The sequence below is a fragment of the Mesoplodon bidens genome, assembly GCF_964165515.1.
Source record: "Mesoplodon bidens genome assembly, chromosome: 9".
NCBI lineage: Eukaryota > Metazoa > Chordata > Mammalia > Artiodactyla > Ziphiidae > Mesoplodon > Mesoplodon bidens.
The window spans coordinates 92,413,375-92,439,395 of NC_138166.1; the positions used below are offsets into that span (position 1 = coordinate 92,413,375).

At 45.0% G+C, this 26,021-nt stretch overlaps 1 protein-coding gene across 1 annotated transcript in view; it reads right to left on the reverse strand.

Annotated features, from left to right (window-relative positions):
- Window positions 1-26,021, reverse strand: part of ZC3HAV1 (zinc finger CCCH-type containing, antiviral 1) — a 64,128-nt gene that overhangs the window by 24,420 nt on the left and 13,687 nt on the right. Inside the window, exons 2-7 of the mRNA XM_081244706.1 lie at window positions 15,174-15,309; window positions 9,372-9,624; window positions 4,284-5,048; window positions 3,167-3,265; window positions 2,617-2,740; window positions 444-618 (exon numbers count right to left, since the gene is read on the reverse strand). Of these exons, the coding sequence (XP_081100832.1) occupies window positions 444-618; window positions 2,617-2,740; window positions 3,167-3,265; window positions 4,284-5,048; window positions 9,372-9,624; window positions 15,174-15,309 (1,552 nt within the window). The remainder of the gene's footprint in view (window positions 1-443; window positions 619-2,616; window positions 2,741-3,166; window positions 3,266-4,283; window positions 5,049-9,371; window positions 9,625-15,173; window positions 15,310-26,021) is intronic.

A 26,021-nucleotide genomic window follows, 5' to 3' on the forward strand; every position in this document is an offset into this window, starting at 1 on the left:
CTCCCTTTACTATGTCCCTGTGTGGGTAAGTCTAGAATCTTCTAGTCCATCTGAATCCAGACTCTGACTGCATCCTAGTAAACATCTCTATCAGTCTTCTGATTTCTCAGTCTTGCATCCTCTTCTGGCTGAAAGCAGTAGTCTCTGTACATTTATGTACTAATACATAGAAAGCTATCTCAAGGTTCCAACCCAGTCCCCGATAGCGAGGAAAGAAGGATATTTGGCTGGCTCACGGATCAAGGAGTTCCTTAAAAATAATTATAATTTTTTATGATGCAATTGGAGTCCATGCTTGCTGGGTATAATGTAAAAAAGCACCACTTCCTCTACCATGTCCTTGCTCCACGGGTAACCACATAGGTGTCAGACACTGTACTACTAGTTTCTTCTGAAGTTGGCAAGTTTATACAAGAGCATCCACAAGGAGGAATGGTACTCACCTTCTCTCCATATTGAACCCATTTGTCATTTCCATTTCTCCAGTACCAAATCCATTTTGTGGTGAAGAGAGAACTGGCCGGCATTGTGACAGATGAAGGCGTGGACAGACGTCGGATGGGATTATAATTACAAGTCATCTTCTTGAAACTGATTTTATAATTTCCACTAGAAAGGCTGAGAGGGAAAAGTTTAGTGTTAACAAAATGCTTCACTGAAACAAAATGCTTCTGTTTTCTACACTCTGGTCTTCCCTAATAAGAGGATAGAATTAAACCTTGAGAGCTGAAAGGGATCTTTGAATTTCCCTTATACAGCTTTCGGTCTTACACATAGAAGAAAAAACTGAACTACAGGGAGGTAACGTAACCTGCCTACCCCACATATTCAACGGTGTCACAAAATGTGTTTTTCCCTCAAAAAATATCCCCCATGATGCAGGGGACACGGGTTCGTGCCCCGGTCTGGGAAGATCCCACATGCTGCGGAGCGGCTGGGCCCGTGAGCCATGGCTGCTGGGCCTGCGCATCCGGAGCCTGTGCTCCGCAACAGGAGAGGCCACAACAGTGAGAGGCCCGCGTACCGCAAAAAAAATAAATAAATAATAATCCCCCATAGACAACTGTGCCCACACAAAACAATGGATTGGCTCAATGTTTGTTAGAAAGTCAGTTAGAAACTCACAGTAGGTCAGTTTCTTTCAATTATTATTAAAATAGTTATCAAAGTGTGGTTCAAGACCTTTTCAGGGAGGCAGCAAGGTCAAAGTTATTTTCATAATAATATTAAGACATCACCTGTCTTTTTCACCTTCATACCCTCACAGGTGCACAATGGAGTTTTCCAGAGGCTACATGATGTTTGATTTCACAATAAAGAGATTTTCAAAAATATATAACTATTTCAGTCTTCTCAGTGAATTTGGTTTTGTTTTGTTTTGGAAAAGTTATTTTTATAGTTTTACTTACATAGTTATATGTGCATATAACTATATATAATTTAGATATATAATTATCTAAAAATGTTATGTTAACATGAATGAGTTTATTATTGTTATTTTTAATGTATCAGTAAATATTTAATTTTTCTCAGTTGTGATTTTTAATATGGTAAATATCAGTAGCTATAATCCACATAAACAGAAGTTCTTTGAGATCCTCAATACATTTTAAGACTATACAGGGCTCCTGAGACCAAAAAGTTTAAGAGTTACTGCTCTATTAAACACCTCCTAGATCAGTGATGTTCAACCAGGAGTGATTTTGTGACCCAGGGAACATTTGACAATGTCGAAAAACATTTTTGTTTATCACAACTGGCATGCAGTGGGTGGAAGCCAGTAATGATGCTAAACTGCCCCCCCAAACAAATAATTATTTGGTCCCCAAAGTCAATAGCGATAAGGTTGAAAAACACTGCTTCAGATTTACCTGGGGGGGAGAAATACACCTAGAAGCAAAACAGCTGACGCCACCCTCTAGTGGCAAAATGCAGCAACACAGAATCTCCACCAAAAATTCACTAAACTTGCAGACGACGACACATCCATATTTTCCCCCCAAAGAATTTCCTTGTAAAACAGGATGCAGCTTATAAATATGGTCATGGGTGGTATCACCCATATAAGCCCTAATAGAAGCAGAAATATAAGGTAGCCTCTTAGAAACCTCCAGGGTAGAGAAAATAGCGAACATAGAGGAAGGTATAAAATGCTAAAGTATACAACAAAATCCTGCCCTAGAACTATATGAAATGACTCAAATCATTCTCTCAAACTATGAAATTAAGTCAAAGCTCTTCTGAGCTCATCATTTAGTACTTGTAATAGTCCTACGATGAGCTGATAGGAATACAAACCAACCTACACATTGTGCTGTTCTGCAGGACACACTGACAAATATAACTAAACACATATTTGTGTCCCTGTTTATTTCACCTGAGTTAGCAAATACTCCCAGAGTCCCTTGTATTAGCCAGGCTCTGAGTGACTTCAAACCTGCCCCACTTACGTATTTTTCCTCATTAACTCAGCAGGCATTTGCCATTTTTATCTCAAGAGTTAACCTGAATGGGATTCTGAAGGAAAACTGCTTTTTCTTCTTCCCATAAGCATAGCACTGGGCTTTCTTTTGATGATGTTGTGCATCTCACAAGCCAGACCAGCCACCAACTTACGTGCAGACTTTGGGGTCACAAAAGGCCTTCTCAATATCCTCCATGAGCGGGAGGTCCATCCAGGTGTTTGCATCTAACATCTGCCACCGATAGGGCAGGTGGAAGTGAACTTTGTTGCACCTCTCTAAAAAGACAGAAAAGAAGGCTGAGCAATTCGGCCAAGTTCACTGCTGACTCTCCCCATCCTTTCACGGCCTGCCTTTCCCATCCTGCCTGCCCTGCGGGCACATTTCCCAGCTACACCTGTGCTCAAGCTGGCCCCTACCTGCATTGCCCCAGTCTCCATTATTACCCATGGAGACTCATCAGAAAACAAAATTCTCTGCTCCCCAAAAAGCCATGTTACCCACATGGAAATCTGAGATTATAAATTTACAGTTACCCTTTCTGCACCCCACATGTGGATTTACTGAGACAAACTGCTCTCCAGCATAGGCAACTGCTTTTGTGTTTCCTTGAAGCCCTGACCTAAAATTCATCTCTCCCAGAAGAATTCCCTCACTAATCTCGCACTCTTCTGAACTGAAAAGTCCTTAAGTAAGTTACTCACTAAGTTGACAACCCTTATACAGATGGTCAAGACAAATTTCGTCTGAGCCATGTTCATCCCTCGTAGAACATATGGTACTCGCAACATCAGACACGGAATCTACAAAACAAAAGAGGATGCATGTATGCTGATCCTAATATTTAAACTGAAAATCAAGATATCTGGTCTTACAGTGGGGCAGAATATCTGAAATGGGGGCCACGTTCAAGAAAATTCTTGGGCTTCCCTGGTGGCGCAGTGGTTGAGAGTCCGCCTGCCGATGCAGGGGACACGGGTTCGTGCCCCGGTCTGGGAAGATCCCACATGCCGCAGAGCGGCTAGGCCCGTGAGCCATGGCCGCTGAGCCTGTGCGTCCGGAGCCTGCGCTCCGCAAGGGGAGAGGCCACAACAGTGAGAGGCCCGCATAACGCAAAAAAAAAAAAAAGAAAATTCTTATGATTCATGTGCTGCTCATGAGAGCCTAGACATGAAAGCAAACATGAACATCTGGGTCACCTGAGAGTTATGTTTATTTCTTAAACCACAGTTGAACTATTCCTGTTCTCAATAAATGTAGCACTTATTCTATACAGTTCTAGGGTGGGTCCTTCCACCTTCATATGTCAATCTCCTCATCAGTAGCACTCCTTAACCAAAACCCCTTTGCCCTTTAATACTGCTAAGGGACATCCAAAGGGAAACCACTAGCCCTAGCTGCTCTGCTGCAGACATGAGACATGGGGCCCCTCTCCGTCCCTCAGTGACTAACACAGAGCCCAGCCTGAGCCCTTGTTGTAATCTCGCTGGCAGGGGGAAGAGAGATTTGAGCAGAGTTCCGACCATGGGCCCCCTAGGCTGCAGCTCTGTTGCTTAAGGAAGGTGTATAATGAGGGACCCTGGGCAGAGTCAGTGCTGCTTTGTGTCGGGGCAGTGGTCTCTCCATGTGTGGGCAGGACCTGGCTTGTCAGCCTCTGACTTTCAAAGCGTAACACATCTTTCTCCCTACTGACTGCCGATGTGAAGCCAAAACTAGTGGCACCAGTTTTACCTACACGGGTAGCTTCATCTGTCACTTTACTAGAGCCATTTGGTGGCACTGTGGCCAGACTAGCCCCGAATGTCTTCTCTGTGTGTTTACCATTAACAAAGGCCATGGCCCCATCGTCGGCAGCTGTCATTTGGCCAGCGGCCTGCAGATGACTGCGAGTCACTCCGGTGTCCTGACCCCTAGGTAACGATTTTTCTCTCTGCCTACTGGCTGTGGTTTTGTAATTTAACGATCTCACGGAAGTGGCATCTGTGGCCATGCCATCGACGTTATTATGAAAAAGCGGGAAGTGCTGGCCGTCTTGATTCCCACGTCTGCCCTCCGTGTTCACGCAGTCCGAGGAAAGGATGGCCGTGCTCTTTCTGGTGGTGATGGTTTCAGGTGTTTGTGGAGAACCAAGAGGAGAGAAGGAGACAGCCTGACTGGGAGAAAACAAACTCTCTCTACCAGTGTCTTGGTCATTCTGCCAGGATGCGGGGCCCTTCCACTTGGGAGCTGATGTCGAATCAAAAGTGAAGTAAGCATTGCTGTGATTCCCACAGAAGAGATCCTCTGGACCGCCATTCTCTGCAAACCTCTGGCTTGCTCCCCCTTGACCGGTTCCTCCAAGACCGGCCGCCGCGGACGAGCCTGAGGAAGGCGGAGGGCACTCCTGACTTCCCAAATGCGTGAACTTGTGGGTGAGATCCTTGACAGGCCCATCGTCCACGGGAGACCCGCGGCCGGTGGGATCTGGACTGGGGGGGCGGGACCTCTGGGCAGAAGCCGCAGCAGAAGGAAGAGAGTCCCCGCCGCCCCGGTCTCTGCTCTTGCTTCGGCCTCTGTATGCCGCATCTCTGTGATGTGAAGGAGGACCTGGGAAAGAAAAACCAGACGATGGAAGTTGGTGTTAACGTGACTAACTTCCCTGCCCTGTTCCGCCTCAGCTCTTTCAGGTTTGCTACCGAACTTCTATCAAATTACTTTTGTGTGAAAATCTCGAGAAGGTGCTTATGACAGTGCAGGAATCTGTCATCCTGCCAGCCCTGCAGAAAACACCACCTATGACCTAGGATAAAGGTCCAACTGACACTGGCTCTGCTTGGCTTCTCTCATGGGACTTAGATGTAGCCCCCAAGTGCCCACACTCTTAGGTGGGGCTGTCCACAATTCTCTAGTTCAAGTCACTCACCGCTAGGGTAAATGGAGAGACAGACTGGTGCAAATCAGGGAGGAGTTCCCCGAAATCATTTAGAGTTTGCCCATATTGTGATACAGGCGTACCTAAGTTACGGATTCACGATACTTAAAACAACAACAAAAGAAACTACAATAAAGGTCTGATTTCACTGAAGCTTGAGAATTTTCCAGAGTTGTTCATCCAGCCCCCCAAATGCCCAAGCTTAAATGAGCAATATCCAAAAAAGAAAAATTGGCCTCTCTCTAGAAACGTGGTAAGTCATACCCCCGGGAAGCAGAGAGGAGGGAGGGAGTGAGCATGTGTGTTCGTGAGTACGTACAAAGTGCGGTGTGCATGTGTGTGATGTTTATATGTGGGGTGTGCTGTGCTGGGTGTGTGTGCATGCATGAAGTGTGTGTGTGACACGCATGTGTGGTATACACGTGAGGGGTGTATGTGTGTGTGTGGTTGCATGCATGGTGTGTGACGTGTGTCGGTTGGTGAGATATGCATGTATGGTGTATGCAGCATGCACAAGTGTGAAGTCTGTCTGTGTGCTGTGATTGCATGTGTTTGTGTGGCATGTGTGAAGTGTGTCCTGTGCATGTGTTACACGTGTTGTGCGTGCATGAAGTTTGTGTATGTGTGGGGAATGTATGTATGCAAGTGGTTGTTTTTATGTGCATGTGGCTGGAGCCTGTGTGTGTGTGTGTGTGTGGTGTGAGTTGTGCTACTGTGTGTGGGAAAGAGGAGGAAGAGAGGTCCTTTCTCTTCCAAACCCAGGGGGCAGCAGGAATATAGTACAAGCAAGCATCCTCCTCCTATCAACTAAGTAGATTAACTAGAAGTGACAACAAAAGAAAATCCCCCCTCTGGGCCTCCCTGGTGGCGCAGTGGTTGAGAGTCCGCCTGCGGATGCAGGGGATACGGGTTCGTGCCCCGGTCTGGGAGGATCCCATATGCTGCGGAGCGGCTGGGCCCGTGAGCCATGGCCGCTGAGCCTGCGCGTCCGGAGCCTGTGCTCCGCAACGGGAGAGGCCACAACAGTGAGAGGCCCGCATACCGCAAAAAGAAAAAAAAAAAAAAAAAGAAAATCCCCTCTCACATACAATAAATTTATATTGAGAAACTACACCAAAACCCGTCCATCCAGATGTTCCCGTCGAGAGGGCATTGTCATGCAGGAGAAAAAACACGAGATGTGGAATCAGAACACGTGAGCCCTGCTCCTCTCGAGTCCTGTGAGGCCCTGAAAACATTACTTTTCTTGATTCATAGCATTACCCTTCACTCTTCTAAAAATGATTTAAGGCTGCTCACAATAGAAGTCACTTAAGGGACTTCCCTGGTGGCGCAGTGGTTAAGAATCCACCTGCCAAAGCAGGGGACACGGGTTCAAGCCCTGGTCCAGGAGGATCCCACATGCCGTGGAGCAACTAAGCCCGTGCGCCACCACTACTGAGCCTGCGCTATAGAGCCCATGAGCCACAACTACTGAGCCCACATGCCTAGAGCCCGTGCTCTGCAACAAGAGAAGCCACTGCAATGAGAAGCCCGTGTGCTGCAACGAAGAGTAGCCCCCACTTGCCGCAATTAGAGAAAGCCCACGTGCAGCAGTGAAGATCCAACGCAGCCAAATAAGTTAATTAAAAAAAAAAGTCACTTAAAATGTCCAAGCCTCAGTTTCCTTATCCATTAAGTGAGGCCAATAATACACCTGCCCTGCTTCACAGTTTTGCTGTGAGGAACAATGATGAGATATTTTAGGTGAAAGTCCCTTGTAAATGATAAAGCATTTCTCAAATATAAAAAGATTCTCTCACAGAATCTTAGTTATATATTCTACTTGCTTCATAAAATTCATCTCCTCTATATCCTCTTCATAAAGACATTAAAAAGTGCAAGTGTTAATTCCATTAAACAACATCAAAATGCTTAAGAAATTGTACTGATCACTTCACTGATCATAATAGGATGGCTATTATCCAGAAAAAACAAAATAACAAGTGCTGGTGAGGAGGTGGAGAAATTGACACCCTAGTGCTTTGCTGGTGGGAATGTAAAATGGTGCAGCCACTGTGGAAAATGGTACGGCAGTTCCTCAAATATTTAACACAGAATTACCATGTGATCCAGCAATTCCACTTCAGGGTATATACTCAAAAAAACCTGAAAGCAGGGTTTCAAAGAGATATTTGTACACCCACGTTCATAGCAGCATAATTCACAACAGCTAAAAGGTAGAAGCAACCCAAGTGTCCATCAGCAGATGAATGGATGAACAAAATGTGGTATATCCATACAGTGAAATAGTATTCAGCCTTAAAAAGGAAGGAAATTTTCAAACAGGCTACAACGTGAATGAATTTTAAGGACATTATGCCAAGTGAGGTCCCCGGTGGTCCAGTGGTTAGGACTCTGTGCCCTCACTGCCAAGGGTGCAGGTTCAATCCCTGGTCGGGGAACTAAGAACCCACAAGCCATGCGGTGGAGTGCCCCCCACCCAAAAAGAAGGACATTATGCCAAGTGAAATACGCCAGTCACAAAAAGACAAACACTGTGTGATTCCACTTCTAGGAGTTCCCTAGGGTCGTCAGATACATAGAGACAGAAACTAAAATGGTGGCTGGCACAGGGCTCTAGGGGAGGAGAGAACAAGAAGCTGTTTAATGGGAGCAGAGTTTCAGTTCTGCAAGATGAAGAAAGTTCTGGAGATTGGTGGCACAACAGTGTAAATGGACTTAACGCTACTGAGCACTTAAAAATGGTTAAAATAGTAAATTTTATGTTCTGTGTATTTCTACCACAACTGAAAAAAATTATATGTATGTATGTATTCTTTTTTTTAAAAGGCAGGAAATTCTAGCATGCTACAACATGGATTGCATGAACCTTGCAGACATTATGGTAAGGGAAATATTCACTCACAAAAAGACAAACACTGTATGATTCCACCTGTATGAAGGGGCTAGAGTAGTCAAATTCATAGAGACAGAAAGTAGTATGGTAGTTGTCAGGGGCTGGAAGGAGGAGAAAACAGGGTTATTGTTTGATGGGTGCAGAGTTTGGGTTTGGGAAGATGATGAAGTTCTGGAGCTGGATGATGGTGATGCTTGCACGACAACAGCAACATAATGCCATCAAACTGTACACTTTAAAAAGATTAAAATGGCCACTTTTATATTTTACAATATTTAAAAAATAAAAATAAACAAATCTCAAAAGAATAGTACTGAAGACTGTAAATTAAATTGTATACAGTGTTGCATTAATACTAAATGTCCTGTGTTAGTTGTAGCGTGGTTATGTAAGAGAACAGCCTTGTTTAGAGGAGGCCGATGCTGATACATTTTAGGTGTGAAGTCTCCCGATGACCGCATACCTCAAATGCTTTAACCACAAAGATGTGATGTGTGTGTGAGTATCTAGATGTCCACATATATGGAGAGAAAATGATAAAACAACCATGTCAAAATATTAACACCTAGTCCTTCTGTTAAATTTTTATTATTTTCCTCTTTAAAAAATTTTATCAATTAGCTTTTAGAAAAATGGTAAACATTTAAAAAAATCTGATGGTGGGGGGAGATAGTGCTTAGCATGAAAATCGAGTTTCAAAATCACACATATACTATGATCATAATTACGTAAAAATTGTGTATGCATATGGACAACGTATGAAAGTGAAAACAGAGTTTTATGTGATGAGGTAGAGTGAGTATAGGTAGAGTTTCTCTCTCCTTGCGATTTCTGTTTATTTGTTGGTTCTAGTAATTAAAAAGTAGGGCTTCCCTGGTGGCGCAGTGGTTGAGAGTCTGCCTGCCGATGCAGGGGACACGGGTTCGTGCCCCGGTCCGGGAAGATCCCACATGCTGCGGAGCGGCTGGGCCCGTGAGCCATGGCCACTGAGCCTGCGCGTCCGGAGCCTGTGCTCCGCAACAGGAGAGGCCACAACAGTGAGAGGCCCGCGTACCGCAAAAAAAAAAAAAAAAAAAAAAAAAATGTAGACCGCATTTACCTCTCCACCCAGAGGGTTTCTTCTGGCGGTGCCTGCTGTTGCAGATGTCCTGGATGTTCTGGACCACACTTGAGCTCAGCCCGTGCTCCCTCATGATGGCCAGCACCTTTCTGTCCATCAGGTTATGGGACCGGAAGCAGTTGCTATAACCACAATTCCCTCGGGTGAAGTGTTCACAGACGTGGAGCCTTTCACACGGTGGCTGCTGGTTACAAGTCTGTCTTCCACCCTCTCCCTTATAATTTTTGCATATCTACAGAATGAAGAAACAATAGCCAGAGATAAAACATAAAACAGAGATAAAATAGCCAGAGAAGAAACAATAGCCAGAGTTTCTCTATGTGCCACACGTTAAGGAAAGTTTATATAAAAATTTCGGCTGGGCTTCCCTGGTGGCGCAGTGGTTGAGAGTCCGCCTGCCGATGCAGGGGACACGGGTTCGTGCCCCAGTCTGGGAAGATGCCACATGCCGCGGAGCAGCTGGGCCCGTGAGCCATGGCCGTTGAGCCTGCACATCCGGAGCCTGTGCTCCGCAACGGGAGAGGCCACAACAGTGAGAGGCCCACATACCGAAAAAAGAAAAAAAATTTCAGCTGTAATGACCTATATGGGAACAGAATCTGAAGAAGAGTGGATATATGTATATGTATAACTGATTCACTTTGCTGTACAGCAGAAACTAACACAACAGTGTAAATCAACTACACTCCGATAAAAAATAAATAAATAATAAAAATGCAGCTTTTCTTACTTCCTGATAAGAAAAAAAAATCAGAAGCAAGCAGACATATATCAAAGGAAAAAACTGCATGTGTATTCCACAATCTTTGATGAGTTCCATTCAATCGATGACTTATTTGCAGCAGAAGAGGCCTACAAACTAACTGAAAGAAACTTGAATTTGATTAACCTCCTTTGGAAGAATCAACATAAGACGGCTAGCTACAGATAGAACCAAACAGGACCCAAAGGGAACCCTACGTTATAAAGGAACCCCAAAGAGGAAGGCCTGTCTTTGGATATCAATTCATTGTTCTATTAAAAGGACATGTGGAGGAACTTCCATGGCGGTCCAGTGTTTAAGACTCCACGCGGTTCGGTCCCTGGTTGGGGAACTAAGATCCCGCATGCCGTGCAGTGCAGCCCAAAAAAAAGGACATGTGGGGACTTCCCTGGTGGCACAGTGGTTAAGACTCCGTGCTCCCAATGCAGGGGCCCCAGGTTCAATCCCTGGTCAGGGAACTAGATCCCGCACGCGTGCCACAACTAAGAGTTAGCATGCCACAACTAGGGAGCCAGTGTGCCACAACTAAGGAGCCTGTGAGCCACAACTGAGGAGCCCACATGCTGCAACTAAGGAGCCCGCCTGCTGCAACTAAGACCCAGTGCAACCAAACTAATTAATTAATTTTTCAAAAGAGGACATGTGGGTCTTATCTACAACTGCTGGGAGTCTAGAATCTAGTCTCAGCTAGGCAGAATGTCAGTTTCTCAAAAGATCAACTGAAGCAGATAATTTGTATATTCCTATGTAAATAGGTATGTCTACATATCTAGCTCTACAGAGATATAGTCTTTTGTTTGTTTGTTTGTTTGTTTGCGGTACACGGGCCTCTCACTGTTGTGGCCTCTCCCGTTGCGGAGCACAGGCTCTGGACGCGCAGGCTCAGCAGCCATGGCTCACGGGCCCAGCCGCTCCGCGGCATGTGGGATCTTCCCAGACCGGGGCACGAACCCATGTCCCCTGCATCGGCAGGCGGACTCTCAACAACTGTGCCACCAGGGAAGCCCAAGATGTAGTTCTTACTGAAAGGAGAGCAGAAGAAACACTGTCACTGAGGCCAGACCAGGTGATGCAGGACTAGAAGATGCTGGTTGAAGTCTGCAGCCCTGGAAGCAGCTACATGTGACCTCACATCTGAATTACTTACTTGCTCCCAGCCTCTCTTTCCTTTGCTGTAAAGAAGGAAAATATTTGCTCTCCTCACCTAACCAAGTTGTTGAGCAGATTAAATAATAAAATACATAAATGTGTTGTGCAAAATATGAAATGTGATGCAAATGTTTGAATCATTACATGAAGAAGCTTAAAGATGAAAACGTTTATAAGTTGTTTCAATAGACTCTGAGCAAACTAGGTCAACATGGGCCACTATGATGTATCCAAGTGGCAAAGACATGGATTCAGACTCTAACAACCAGGACTTAAGCCATATAAACAACTTCTAAACCTGATGCAAATAGATATCATTGCGATAGAGCCTATGATCCAGATTCAAGACTCTAGACCAACAGTTCTCAAAGTGTGGTCCCTGGACAAGCAGCATCAGCTCCAACTGGAAACTTGTTAGAAATACAAGTCCTTGGGCCCTTCCCCATGTCTACAGAGTCAGAATGGCCAGAGGTAGGGCCCAGCAATCTGGGTTTGACAAACCCTCCAGGTGATTCTGACACACATTTAAAGCTTGAGAACCAGTGTTTTAGAGGCTTGAGTGAAACAAGAATAATTAGTAACTTCACAAATGATACTAGGAATGGTTAACATTCCTAGTTCTATGCTGATGTTTAAGTAAGAATGCTCCTGCCAAAACAAATGAAATCATTTCTTCCTTTTAATAAATACATCTCAGTTACACAAGTTTCTATACGAGGAAGTCAGATTTGCCTGATGCTTTTATGTTCTCACGGGTCAAGGCAAAGTGGAAGAGTGTGAACATTTTAAGTTTTTGAGGGCAGGCAGTGTGTCTTGTCCACTGCTGCCTTCAGAAGCCTGCCCTTGTAGGAACTCCTGAGTGTTAGTTGAATGAATGCAAAACAAACAATAAGTAAAGTGAGATGCAGAAGGATGAAGTGCCTTGTCCAAGACCACAGAGGTGGTTAGTGGCAGAGTCAGGACTTTGAGAGACATGGAAGGATCATCGTTGACCAACTATGCTTGGAACTAGCTGAACTCTGGCTGACCCCCTCCTGCTAAAACCTTGAAAATATTCTGCCCTACTCACCCAAGTTAAAACACTCCTTGAGAGACCACTCTTACCCCAAATTGTCAAATAGAGACTTATGTTATTGATGCTCTGGTCGATTTTCCACTACAGGAACCAGCGCCTCAGACCTCTGGTTCAGGAACCAGTGCAGTCTGCCAGTCTGTGATCCTACCCCTGACAAGTGGTAAATGGCAATTAAGTTATTGGCTAAAAATAAACTTCAAGCACAAGCCTTCCCACCCCACCCACTAAGCATGGGTACTGAATTCTTAAAAGGGAAAGAGAACCTCAGATGACACTTCAGACTCTCTGTGTGATAAAGGATGACAACAGCATTTTCCTACGAGGACCCTCCCAGCTCTTTTGTCAATGGGCTTTTCTGGGATCCATCAGCAACACCACCTTCTAGTAGGTTCTTCCCTAGAGAAAGGAAGAGCTGTCACTCCCCTTATTCTCCAGGGACGTGATACAGAAAGTCCTTGGTGATTTTGGAGAACAGAAGCAGACAGCAAACCTGATGAGTGACCTTTCCAAACTTCCAAGCTTGACACTAGACTAAGGTTGGACCCCAGGGACACTCCTCTCAAGGGTCATAACAAGACTTCACCTGTCGTCATCCCTTCACATGAAAGGAAGAGGAGGGGGTGGGTCTGTTAGTCAACGGGACCTTTAACGAGTTGGTGTGTAAGGCGTCTCCCCATGCTGGTAGCCAGGAGGGACTGAGCTGGCACACAGGCCAAGGGCCATAGGGATCCCAAGACAAGACCTCTAAACCTAGGCTCCTGGAAACAGAGAGAGAGAGAGAGAGAAATCCAAGTACCTAAATGAAAGAATGCCTGCGGAAATGGCATATATAGTCCTCCTCCACTCTCTCCGTCTCTGAAGACATTTTTACAGACTGCCTTTCATTCCTATCTCTCTTGAGCTCAGTGATCAACTCAAAATCACCCCTCATGTCCTAAGGTTTCTAAGTCCTCAAGGGAAACACACTGAGCTTAGAGTCAAAAGATGTTTAACCTCCCAGATATCCCTGATAGCTATCTTGTCATATATAAAAGCACATCTGAATTTCAACCTTGCTTATCTTTTAAAAATATATATATATATTTATTTACTTGTCTATTTTTGGCTGCGTCAGGTCTTAGTTGCGGCATGCGGGCTTCTCTCTAGTTGTGGCGTGTGTGGGCTCAGTTGCCCCACAGCATGTGGGATCTTAGTTCCCCGACCAGGGATCAAACCTGAGTCCCCTGCATTGGAAGGCGGATTCTTAACCACTGGACCACCAGGGAAGTCCCCACCTTTGCTTATCTTAATCTCAGTCCCTTCCACCCATTCCACTTGAGTCTTCCATTATGTTTCTATGCCTCTCTTTCAGTGTGAAGCTAACTTCTCTACACAAGGGTTTTTCTCAGGTCAGATAGCATTCTTTAAACAGCATCCTCTGATTTTCAAGTCAATAGTCCTGTGTGGATGAGACTGTTATTATCTGCCATTGTCCTTACCTTTCTTCTAATGATAGAAGCTTCCAAGTTTTAGCTGGACACCAAGTTACCCAGCCAGAAACTACATTTCCCAGCCTCCCTTCTACCTAAGTGTGATCATATGATAAGTTCTGGCGAATGAGTTGGAGCAGATGCACTTTTTACAATGTCCAAGTCGCATCTTTTAAAAAAGAAAGCTGCTTGCCTTTCACTTACTCCCTCTCTACATTCCTGTTGGTTAGAAAATGATGACAGTGAGAAGAGTCTCCTTGTACCTGGAGGAGGAAGCCACATGTTAAAAGAGAACAGAGATTATCTACTGGTCCAATAATAGAATGGATATATTATATATAAGATAATAAGGCTGACCTACTGGCCTGAGTCCCTGCATGACATCGTGGAATCCAGCTGCCTGACCATCGGATACCTACCTGCCTACATCTGGGCAAGACCAAAAGTCAGTAAACTATTTCTGTAAAGGATCAAATGGTAAATATTTTAGGCTTTGCAGACCATTCAGTCTCTGTTGCAAATACTCAACTCACTCTTGCATGAGAAAGCGGCAATAGACAATATATAAATGAATGAGGGTGGCTGTGTTCCAATTAAACTACAAAAACAGGTGGCAGGGGCTTCCCCGGTGGCGCAGTGGTTGAGAGTCCGCCTGCCGATGCAGGGGACGCGGGTTCGTGTCCCGGTCCGGGAAGATCCCACATGCCGCGGAGCAGCTGGGCCCGTGAGCCATGGCCGCTGAGCCTGCGCGTCCAGAGCCTGTGCTCTGCAACGGGAGAGGCCACAACAGTGAGAGGCCCGCGTACAGAAAAAACAAACAAACAAACAAACAAACAGGTGGCAGGTGGGATTTGGCCCATGGACCATGGTTTAATGACCCCCGATCCAGACTGTCAAATGATAGAGAAAAAAAGTAATATTTTATTTGAATCACTGCACTTTGAGGTCCCTTTGTTCCAATAACTTAGCCTCAACCAATACACCCTGTCATCTTCCAAAACCTTGCCTCAAAGCCCACCTCTTCCAGGAGGTCACTCGGATGCAAGGCACCAATTAGTCCTACTGCTATTTCTTCAGATCACACTGGCTCACACAGGGTTCCCTAGCAGCCTGGCAGGGAAAGCATTCCAGACTCCAATTCTTGTAAAACTTCAAATAGGAAGGAAATTGTTGGAATCTCTCAGATAACTCAGCAACGATCATCTGTTGACTGCCACCTGCAAGCCCTGGTGCTCAGTTTTCTCTGCTCCCATTCCAACACACCCACGATGCCACGCTGCCAACAGCACTCTCCCTGCTTTTCAAACTAAGGAATTAGAACTTACCTCTGGCATAAAAAAAGGGTCATTTTGGAGAAGGAGCACTGCTAATTCCTCTTTGTTCAGTCCAGAGAGTGCATGATTTTTCAGGACCTTGAAGTTATCTTCTGAGAGAACATCGTGAGAATATTTGCATAAATTCCTGGAAATAAATGACAATGGTCAGTGTTTCCACTTCACAGAAAGAAAAGAAAAAGCAATCATCCAGGGAACTTTCAATGAAAATCAATGCCCACATCCTTTGGTGACTAATACAGGTTGGTCCTGCTTCAAGAGTACACTTTAAAAATATAAATTGATGGGGCTTCCCTGGTGGCGCAGTGGTTGAGACTCCGCCTGCCGATGCAGGGGACGTGGGTTCGTGCCCTGGTCCGGGAAGATCCCACATGCCGCGGAGTGGCTGGGCCCGTGAGCCGTGGCCGCTGAGCCTGCGTGTCCGGAGCCTGTGCTCCACAACGGGAGAGGCCACAACAGTGAGAGGCCCACGTACAGCCAACAAAAAAAAAAAAATAAAATAAAATAAAATAAAATAAAATAAAATAAAATAAAATAAAAATATAAATTGATGAAACACCTAGATGGGAAAAGGGAATATGAGGATTTTTTTCAGAAATCATACACTTATATACTTTATTTATTTATGTATTCATTTTTGGCTGCATTGGGTCTTCGTTGCTGCCCGCAGGCTCTCTCTAGTTGCGGCGAGCAGGGGCTACTCTTTGTTGCGGTGCACAGGCTTCTCATTGCAGTGGCTTCTCTTGTTGCGGAGCACAGGCTCTAGGCGCACAAGTTTCAATAGTTGTGGTGCGTGGGCTTCAGTGGTTGTGGCGCGTGGGCTCTAGAGAGCAGGCTCAGTAATGTGGCACATGGGCTTAGTTGCTCCGCGGCATGTGGGATCTTCCCCAGCCTCTGCGGCATGTGGGATCTTCCCCAGCCAGGGCTTGAACCTGTGTCCCCTGCATTGGCAGATGGATTCCCAACCACTGTGCCACCAGGGAAGCCCCACACATGTATACTTTAAATTATTGCAATACTTCTTCAAACAATGTCTCCTCTAGTATACGTTAATAATGTAGGACGAGGAAAAAATGGCAAAGAAACTGATACAAATTTAGTGGAAATGACTGCCCATTGAGAGACAAAGAATAATTAGGATAACACATCTATGGATTGACAATAAAATCAATGCGAAAAGAGAATTCCATTGATCAAACTAAATTAGATGAAATTGTTCCTTGCTTTCTCTCTTCTATGCCTTACATACCAATGTATACCTATATGATTTGTGACTACAAAGGAATGGAACAAGTTCAGAATTGTACATTTCAAACAACTCTACAAAGAAAGAGATAAAAATCCTCTTCACTTTAAGACTGATGATTTAGGTCTGATAGTACTTTCTATGATGATGGAATTGTTCTATAATCTGAGCTTCCTAAAATGTAAGCTATACATGACTAATGAACACTTGAAATATAGGTAATAAGACTTAAGAAACTAAATTTTCTATTTTACTTTACTTTAATTAATTTAAATTTGAATAGCCACACATGACTAGTGGCTACCATACTGCATGGCAGAGATTTAAATCTTTGCTATTCAAAATATGGCGGGAGAACCAGCAGCTTCACCATTATCTGGGAGCTTGTCACAAATTTAGAATGTCAGGCCCCACCCAAGTGCTACTGAATCAAAATCCGTCTTTCAACAAGATCCCCAAATGATTTAATCACACTGAAGTCCCACAAGCACTGACTTAGACCATTGAGAAACCCAGACAGTACCGATGTTTTCATTAGACAAACATAATGAGACAGTTATCAGTGTTCAGCTAACAAACTCGTTCAACTTCTTAACTTACGTACACTCCCTATAATATCGCCAACATCCTCAGATTTATGGTTTTAACAGTTGCTAATATGATGGGATCTTAATATTTCCTGGTTTGCTCAACCATTATCAAATTGTCAGGAGGTTAGGTAATGGCCAGATTTTCGCTATATTACAACCTCTGTACAAACAACCTTTCTTCTTTTACATTATTTCTGGAGATTTAGTCCTTTGAGAGTATTGCCTCAAAGGACACAATCAGTTTCCCTGCAGCTTCTGTTTCATTTTGACCTCCTGCTCTCCAGAAAACATAACAGCAATCTGAGAGCATGTCTATTTCCCCGCCAGTACATTAACATAGAGTTTTATCACTTTTGTTCCTTCAGTAAGTAGGAAATAGACTTATGGGGGACTTCCCTGGTGGTCACGCAGTTAAGACTCCGTGCTCCCAATGCAGGGGCCCCAGGTTCGATCCCTGGTCAGGGAACTAGATCCCGCATGACACATGGTGCAGCCAAAAAAAAAAAGAAAATTAAAGAAATAGACTTATGCTTTTAATTTGCACTTTAATTATTAGCAAGACTGAAATATTCCCAAATGTAGGCTTGATGCTTGCATTTCCTCTTACTTATAGTATTTGTTCATATCTTTTAACTGTTTATCTAGTGGAGAATGGGTACTAAACTACTGTTTATATATATATATATATATATATATTTGTTGTTGTTGTTGTTGTTGTTGCGGTACGTGGGTACGAGAGGCCACTGTTGTGGCCTGTCCCGTTGCGGAGCACAGGCTCCGGATGCGCAGGCTCAGTGGCCATGGCTCACGGGCCCAGCCGCTCCTGCATTGGCAGGCGGACTCTCAACCACAGCGCCACCAGGGAAGCCCTGTTCTTTATATTTTTTAATACTAATCTTTACCAGCCTTGTGTATTTCAAATAGTTTTGCATTTTTCCCTTTTGATCAAGAACTTATTAAGGTTGTCGTTGTTCAACAATCTGATTGTTGTTCTATACAATCATATCCTTCCAATTCGCCGTTCGTAATTTAGCCCACTGTTTTAATACTTGAGAAATTAATTCCTCCACCACAGCTAGATAACTATACCATTTTGTTTCACCTTTAAAAGAGATATTTTCAACTTTAATTCTTTAAAATATCTGGAGCTTATTTTGACAACCAGCATCAGAGGAGGACAGAAGTGCTTTATATCAACTTTTCTCAATAACGTCTATTTTTTTTTTTTAAAGAAGATGTTGGGGGTAGGAGTTTATTAATTAATTTATTTATTCTTGCTGTGTTGCGTCTTCATTTCTGTGCAAGGGCCCTCTCCAGTTGTGTCAAGCGGGGCCCACTCTTCATCGTGGTGCGCAGGCCTCTCACCATCGCGGCCTCTCTTGCTGTGGAGCACAGGCTCCAGACGCGCAGGCTCAGTAGCCGTGGCTCAAGGGCCCAGTTGCTCCGCGGCATGTGGGATCCTCCCAGACCAGGGCTCGAACCCGTGTCCCCTGCATTAGCAGGCAGACTCTCAACCACTGCGTCACCAGGGAAGCCCAATAACGTCTATTAAATTGGACTCCTTTCTTACTATTTTGTTATAGAGGACTATTGTTTGTTAACTTTTTAGCAAATTTAGAACTATTGGAATCCTTATTATGTTTTTATCAATCTATGGTTCTACTTTGAATCCAATACCATACAACTGAAATGTCCTTTGCACTGTATTTTAAATATTAACAGAATAATTTATCCTATTATTGGCTTATTCCTTTTCAAAAATCTCTTTAGTGTGCTTAACTATTATTTCCTCTATAGAAATTTTATTATGGCTTTGTCACTTTCCACAAAAGATCATATTGTGAATCTAATTTGTGTTAACGCCATACATTAGATTGGATATTATGTCATCTTAACTACATTCAATCTTCTGATTCTGGAACAGAAAATATCTCTCCATTTATTCAAGTCTTATTCTATTTTTCTTACTGAGAATTAAAATCTTTCTTTTAATAGTTCTCTCATTTCCCAAATATTAAACATGAATCAGTTGCCACTATTATGTTTTAGTTGTTTGTCACTAGTAAACAGAAATGCGAGTGACTGCAAAATTATCTTATTGAAATTGACAATGATTTTTTAAATGTAAACATCTACATAAAAGTTATTCTCTAAGAATTAATCTTTAAAAGCCACTATTCAAATAGTGACTTTTAATAGTCCCACACTGTTCATGCTGTCTGCATGTAAGACATTTCTGAAGCCCTCTAGAATTGCCTTCTTATCTAGCCGTGGAACCTCATGAGAAAAATCAGAATCAAGAACCATGGCAGCCACTGCCCAAGTCCTTAAAACCCAGCCAGCCCTCCCCACACACCCTGCTTCATGCACAACTCAAGGGCAGTTGGTCAGGCTCTGGCAACAGCCTGTACCTTAGCCGTTTTCTCAGGCGTGCTCTCTCCTGGCTTTCTCTACCAGGAGTTCTGGCTTCTAGTGTGTGTCTGGCACTCCTTGATAAAGCTGACCTCAGCTCTCCACTTGCTCTTGGGGTCTGTGCTTTCAGATAACTGCTCCCCAGCAGCCACCACGACCCAGAGCCCTCAGCAGCTGGGCTGGGACTCCACCTTATCACTCCTCCAACCACCAAGGGAGGGGCGATCTGTGAAGAGACTCTACAGCAGGAAGGGGACCAGCCTCCTGCCCAAAGCAGGAAATCCCTCTATTAGAGCTTTACCAGATACCTGCGAGCTTCATTACCTCACAAGGCATCTCACTCCACTGGGTACTGCCTTTAACGATCCTCTTGATATGGAACAGAAAATGACCTTGTTGAAACACCCTGCTGCTAGGCAGGTTCTACCCTCTGGCTCCGGGATATCTGACAACTGGGAGGAATTAAGAACCTTTCTTCCCTTTGAGCTCCAGCCCAGATATTGTGATCACAGAGCCAAGACTATGGTACCTCTCCTGTGGCCAGATTAGGGTCACAGATGAGGACCCAGTCCCTCTCCAGGTCCCAGCAAGATACAGCATTGGCCATATCTGTCCTGTGCCTGCTCTGTCCTAGCCAAGGAGCAGTGGGGCACTTCCAAGGTGGAAGTCAACATTTCCTCTAAATAACTGAAGGCAGCCAGACAAGTCTAATAAGAACCCCTCTGCCTGGAGCCCTGAGTGTCCAGGCTTTGCCAGCCTCACCCAAGACACTCATGCCTGTAGGAAGAGCCCGCCCAGCACACGCTGCGCTGCCTGGGTCCTTGACGTTGCCCATCTGAGAGCCCAGATCGCTTTTTATTTCTCATCTCCATCCTCAGGCAAACTGCTCGTTCCTCTAGATTCTATAATACTCACCTTGAACTCAGCTTCAGACAGCAGCATGTCATATCTAGCCTTGAGTTCTGACCTGCAGCCCTGTCCCTGGGAGGCCCTGCTCAATTTTCCCACATTCCCTAGACTTTTCCAAACTTGTTAGAGGCTTTATCTCCACCCTAATTTCAACATATTGTTCAGGGCGGGGCAGTTTGTGCTCACCTATTTGGGGAGTAAGACCAGAAGTACAGACACTAACATTTATCACATATTTACTAAGTGACAGGAACTTGCATCTGTTATTTATAACCTACGAGGAAACAGTTTACTTTTTACTTTGGGAAACTGAGGCTGGGTAAAATGAGAAATCAAAGGTGACTCAGATAAGAGGAAGAGCTGATAACTGAACCCAGATCTCAAAAAGCAAATAAAAACATAATCTGGAAAAATGAACAAAAACAGACATGTCTGAAATTTTTCCAAACCAGAAAGGAAAAAAAAATGCCATTCTGGATTATTCAAACTATTGTTCCCTAGCACTAAGTAGAAAATTGAGAGTAGGGTATGAGGAGAGAGAATGCATATAAGTCACATATGCGGGCTTCCCTGGTGGCACAGTGGTTGAGAATCTGCCTGCCAATGCAGGGGACACGGATTTGAGCCCTGGTCTGGGAAGATCCCACATGCCGCGGAGCAACTAGGCCCGTGTGCCACAACTACTGAGCCTGCGCGTCTGGAGCTTGTGCTCCGCAACAAGAGAGGCCGCAATAGTCAGAGGACCGCGCACCGCGATGAAGAATGGCCCCCGCTCGCCGCAACTAAAGAAAGCCCACGCACAGAAACGAAGACCCAACACAGCCAAAAATAAATAAATAAATAAACAAACAAATAAAAATTTTTTAAAAATCACGTATGCGGTGTAGAAGGGACACAATAAATGATAGGACTCTATGCTTCCACTGCAAGGGCACGGGTTTGATCCCTAATTGGGGAACTAAGATCCTGCATGCCGCCTGGCAAGGCCAAAAAAAGAAAAGAAACTGTTTCTTATGATTGGCATTGCGGAGAAAAGCTCGGCAGCAGCACTCATCACGGTCAGGGCTTGATGGAGACCATGTTCAGGTTTAAGATGCAGAAGCTTCCTTCTCACTTTCTTCTGATCACCCTGTCCCAGCTCCAGGTCCCTAATATTCGCTAGGAGGATTTAGCCAGGAAATAGTGTGAAAGTCTCCCAAGGCCTCTTGGGAGTTCTCAAAGCCAGTGGTTCTCAAAGTGAGGTCCCCTGATCAGCATCACCTAGGAGGTTGTCAGAAATGCAAATTCTCAGGCCCCATCCGAGACCTGCTGGGTGAGTCTCAACCTTCTAGCTCACATCAGAATCATCTAGAGCGGGCTTCCCTGGTGGCGCAGTGGTTGAGAGTCCACCTGCCGATGCAGGGGACACGGGTTCGTGCCCCGGCCCGGGAAGACCCCACATGCTGCGGAGTGGCTGGGCCCGTGAGCCCTGGCCGCTGAGCCTGCACGTCCGGAGCCTGAGCTCTGCAACGGGAGAGGCCACAGCAGTGAGAGGCCCGCGTACCGCAAAAAAAAAAAAAAAAGAATCATCTAGAGGGTTTGTTAGAACACAGATGGCTGGGGCCCACCCCAGTTTCTGATGCAGTAGGTCTGGGGTGAGGGCTGAGAATATGCATTTCTAACAAGCTCCGAGGTGATGCTGATGCTGCTAGCCCAATGAGCATACTTGGGAGCAAGGATGCTCAAGGCTACCTTCTCCAGCAAAGAATAATGGGCTCGGCAGAAGGTTGATTCACAGCCACAGGGACTCCCCACCTCCCTGCACGGATTGCCCACAAACCATTATGAACTGCCCAGGGGAAAACAAGTGTTTGCAGAATGCTGCCTGCACTTGGAGCAGATAAACTTAAAACAGCATGAGCTGGGAGAAGAGGTGATAACTTTTTTTTTTTTTTTTTTTTTTGCGGTACGCGGGCCTCTCACTGTTGTGGCCTCTCCCGTTGCGGAGCACAGGCTCCGGATGCGCAGGCTCAGCGGCCATGGCTCACGGGCCCAGCCGCTCCGCGGCATGTGGGATCTTCCCAGACCAGGGCACGAACCCGTGTCTCCTGCATTGGCAGGCGGACTCCCAACCACTGCGCCACCAGGGAAGCCCGGTGATAACTTTTTAAAACAAGAGTGAAGATGGCCTTGGAAGAGGCAGGAATGTCTCTCAGGAATCTCAAGCCAAAAGCCTAAAAACAAATGACTTTTTCACTCTTCTCTTCCAGTCACAGAACAAAATGTTACTTTAACCCTGGCAATAAATGCTCCCCCAATCACAGATGAAGTCTAGCTTGCAGAGTGGTTCTCATCCCTGGTTACACATAATAATCAACCGGGGAGTGCTCAGAAATACCTAAACCTGGGCCACACCCTCAGAGATTGATTTAATTTGACAGGACGTGAGACCCCAGATGATTCCAATGTGCAGTCCAGGCTGGGATTGCTGGCTGGGCCTGTCAGATGCAATTCTAAGCTAGGTTCCTGAACTAGATACTCACACGTGTGAACTCCAGCACTTCACAAGTCAGCAAACACAGGGCCAACCCTGGGCTCCACAATCAGACCAGCGGGATAAAAGATAACCTTAAGGAAAGTCTTGTTTTTTGACAGTCATTTGTGTCAAAATACCCCTTCTCTTCTCCTGTTCACCTGCTCTGTTCCCCAACACCTCATGTGGGAGGTGGACAAAATCAAAGAGCTAGTCAATTTGTATAGAAGACAGGAAATAGCTCATCATGATTCAAGCCAGGCAAAAAAAAGGAACCAGGATGTGTGAAAGATAAAATCTAGAGAACACTCATCTAAAGAATAAAACGTCACCAATCAAAACCAACCCTGAGGGCTTCCCTGGTGACGCAGTGGTTAAGAATCCGCCTGCCAATGCAGGGGACACGGGTTCGATCTCTGGTCCGGGAAGATCCCACATGCCGCGGAGCAACTAAGCCCGTGCACCACAACTACTGAGCCCGCGTGCCTGCCTAGAGCCTGTGCTCCGCAACAAGAGAAGCTACGACAACGAGAAGCCTGTGCACCGCAATGAAGAGTAGCCCCCGCTCGCCGCAACTAGAGAAAGCCCGCGCACAGCAACAAAGACCCAACACAGCCAAAAATAAAAACAAATAAATTTTAAAAAAAACCCTGAAAGTCATGAGACGCCTGTCCTCTATATGTTTGTACTTCTGACGTTCGAGATTAAATTGCCAGTTACTAGAGGCAGGGATGGTTCACTGAATCTGGAACCCCTAGTCAGATGGGGGAGAACCAGAGTAGACCAGCAGAGAGCACAGGAACAGGGTAAGGAACAATGTCAGGGAAGAGAAAGGGTGGAGCCGAAGAAATCGACCTGCTTGAACCACAGCTGTATTACCCAGAACACATTACGTGGGAAAAAGAGGTCGCCCCCTGACTGCTGATCGTGATTAGCCCTAGGTGCAGACGGCCGAGGACCCTGGCCAGGCGAGGGGAATGCAGCTGGTAGGCTGCAAGACCCTGGGCTGCAGGGGGCAACAAGAAGGGACCAGGCCCACCGAGGATGGGAGAGGTGGGGGGCCGAGGAACTGATTGTAACCTATAACTGTACCAAGAGTAAGGCAAACAATGCAGGTGCCACAATATTGTAGACAATCTCCCCAGTTTGACTTATTTCTCTGGTCCTTTTAATCAGTGGTTCTCAAACTCTACTGCCCATTAGAACTACCCGGGGACTTTTTAAAAACCCTGATGCCCAATTAAATCAGAATGTCCAGGGGTAGGAGTTGGGCATCAGTATTTTTAAAAGATTTCTCAAGTGATTCCAGTGTGCAGCAAAAGTTTGGGACCATGGCCCTAAGTCCGCATCAGGACTGAGAAAAAGCACAGGAAGTGAAGAGAAAGTGAAGGGTAGGAGATGCCGCAGGGTATGCGGGATCTTAGTTCCCCGACTAGGGATCGAACCCCTGCCTCCGGTGTTGGAAGCATGGAGTCCTAACCACTGGACCGCCAGGGAATTCCCACCAAAATCTTGATTAGAGACAGTAAGTCACCAAGGCTCCTCTCCTTGAACACGCTTCTTCTCCTTCTGCCACACTTCCCAACATAAATCCCTTTGGAAGTTAAGAAGAATATTAAACTAGGGAGAAAGATGAATTAACTGGTTAATGGTGTTTGAGGATTGTTTCAGTGAGAAAGGGGCAGAAGCTTCTAGAATAGCCTACTTTTGGTGACACAATAAATATTTGTTGGGGCTTCCCTGGTGGCGCAGTGGTTGAGAGTCCGCCTGCCCATGCAGGGGACACGGGTTCGTGCCCCGGTCTGGGAAGATCCCACTTGCCGCAGAGCGGCTGGGCCTGTGAGCCACGGTCGCTGAGCCTGCGCATCCGGAGCCTGTGCTCTGCAGTGGGAGAGGCCACAACAGTGACAGGCCCACGTACAGCAAAAAAAAAAAAAAAAAAATTTGTTGACGTAGTGGGTAGAATGTCTGATGTTTCCTGTATGTCTTGTGGTTCTATCATATAAGAGTAAGAGACATGTCACCCTAACCTTGGAGGAATGCAACACTTTTTTCATCATTTGCTCACTCAGCACTAAAGAATGCATTTCACTTTGACTCCCTCAAACTCTAAAGCCACATAAAACTTGCATTTGCAATCTGCCAGGAAGCACATCTGCAGATACCGTTTCTGAAAGTGTGGTTCCTGAACCCCTGCAAGAGAATCCTTAGGGTGATGGTTAAATACAAATTCCAAGGCCCCCATTCACCCCTTCTGAACCAGAATTTCTGTTGTGTGAAGCTCTACCCAAGTGATTCAGATATACTTCAAAGCCTGAGAAGTACTGCTCCAAAGCTGGGTACCTACTACACCACCGGGGCAACCCAAAATCGACCCATCAAGGTGTGGGGAAAAAATGTTACAACTGTTTATATTTATTTTGTATCTAAGAAAGTAAAAAATTATTGCCTGGGCTGAAAGAGGTGAAGGATTAGGGAGGATTAATTGGTTAATTTAGAAGGGGCATAAGAGAACCTTTAGGACTGATGAAAATTTTCTGTATCTTGATCATGATGATGGTTACATGGGTATATCCATTTGTTACTACTCTTCAAAGACTCTTCAAACTGTATGCTTTAAATGGGTATATTTTATTGTATGTAAATCATACCTCAAAAGTTGATTTTAAAGTTCTTTTAAAAGGTAACAAATTAATAAATATTTACTACACAAAGTAAAAGTTATACATCATACGGTTTTTAAATAAATAGATACATAATAGGAGTACATGCTGAAAATGGTCTCTAATGACAGGGGTGAGGAATCAAAATGTTTGGAAACTACTTCCCCAGATGACCTCTCTTAACCTGAAGCTCTGAATTGGTCTAAAACATTCTTTTTTTTTTTTTTTTTTTTTTTCTGGCCATGAGGCATGCGGGATGGAACCCATGCCCCCTGCAGTGGAAGCGTGGAGTCTTAAGCACTGGACTGCCAGGGAAGTCGCTGGTCTGAAACATCTTAAAATCTCTTCTTAGTGGGGGAGCATTTAAAGATCATGAATTAGGTCTCCACTTTCTTCTCTCAAACTGAGTCTAACTCTCGTGCCCCAATTTGGTTAAATTGATTTCTCAATGGACTTGAAATCCTAGGTTCTTCTAGATTCTTTTACTCCTTTTCCACCACCATCTTG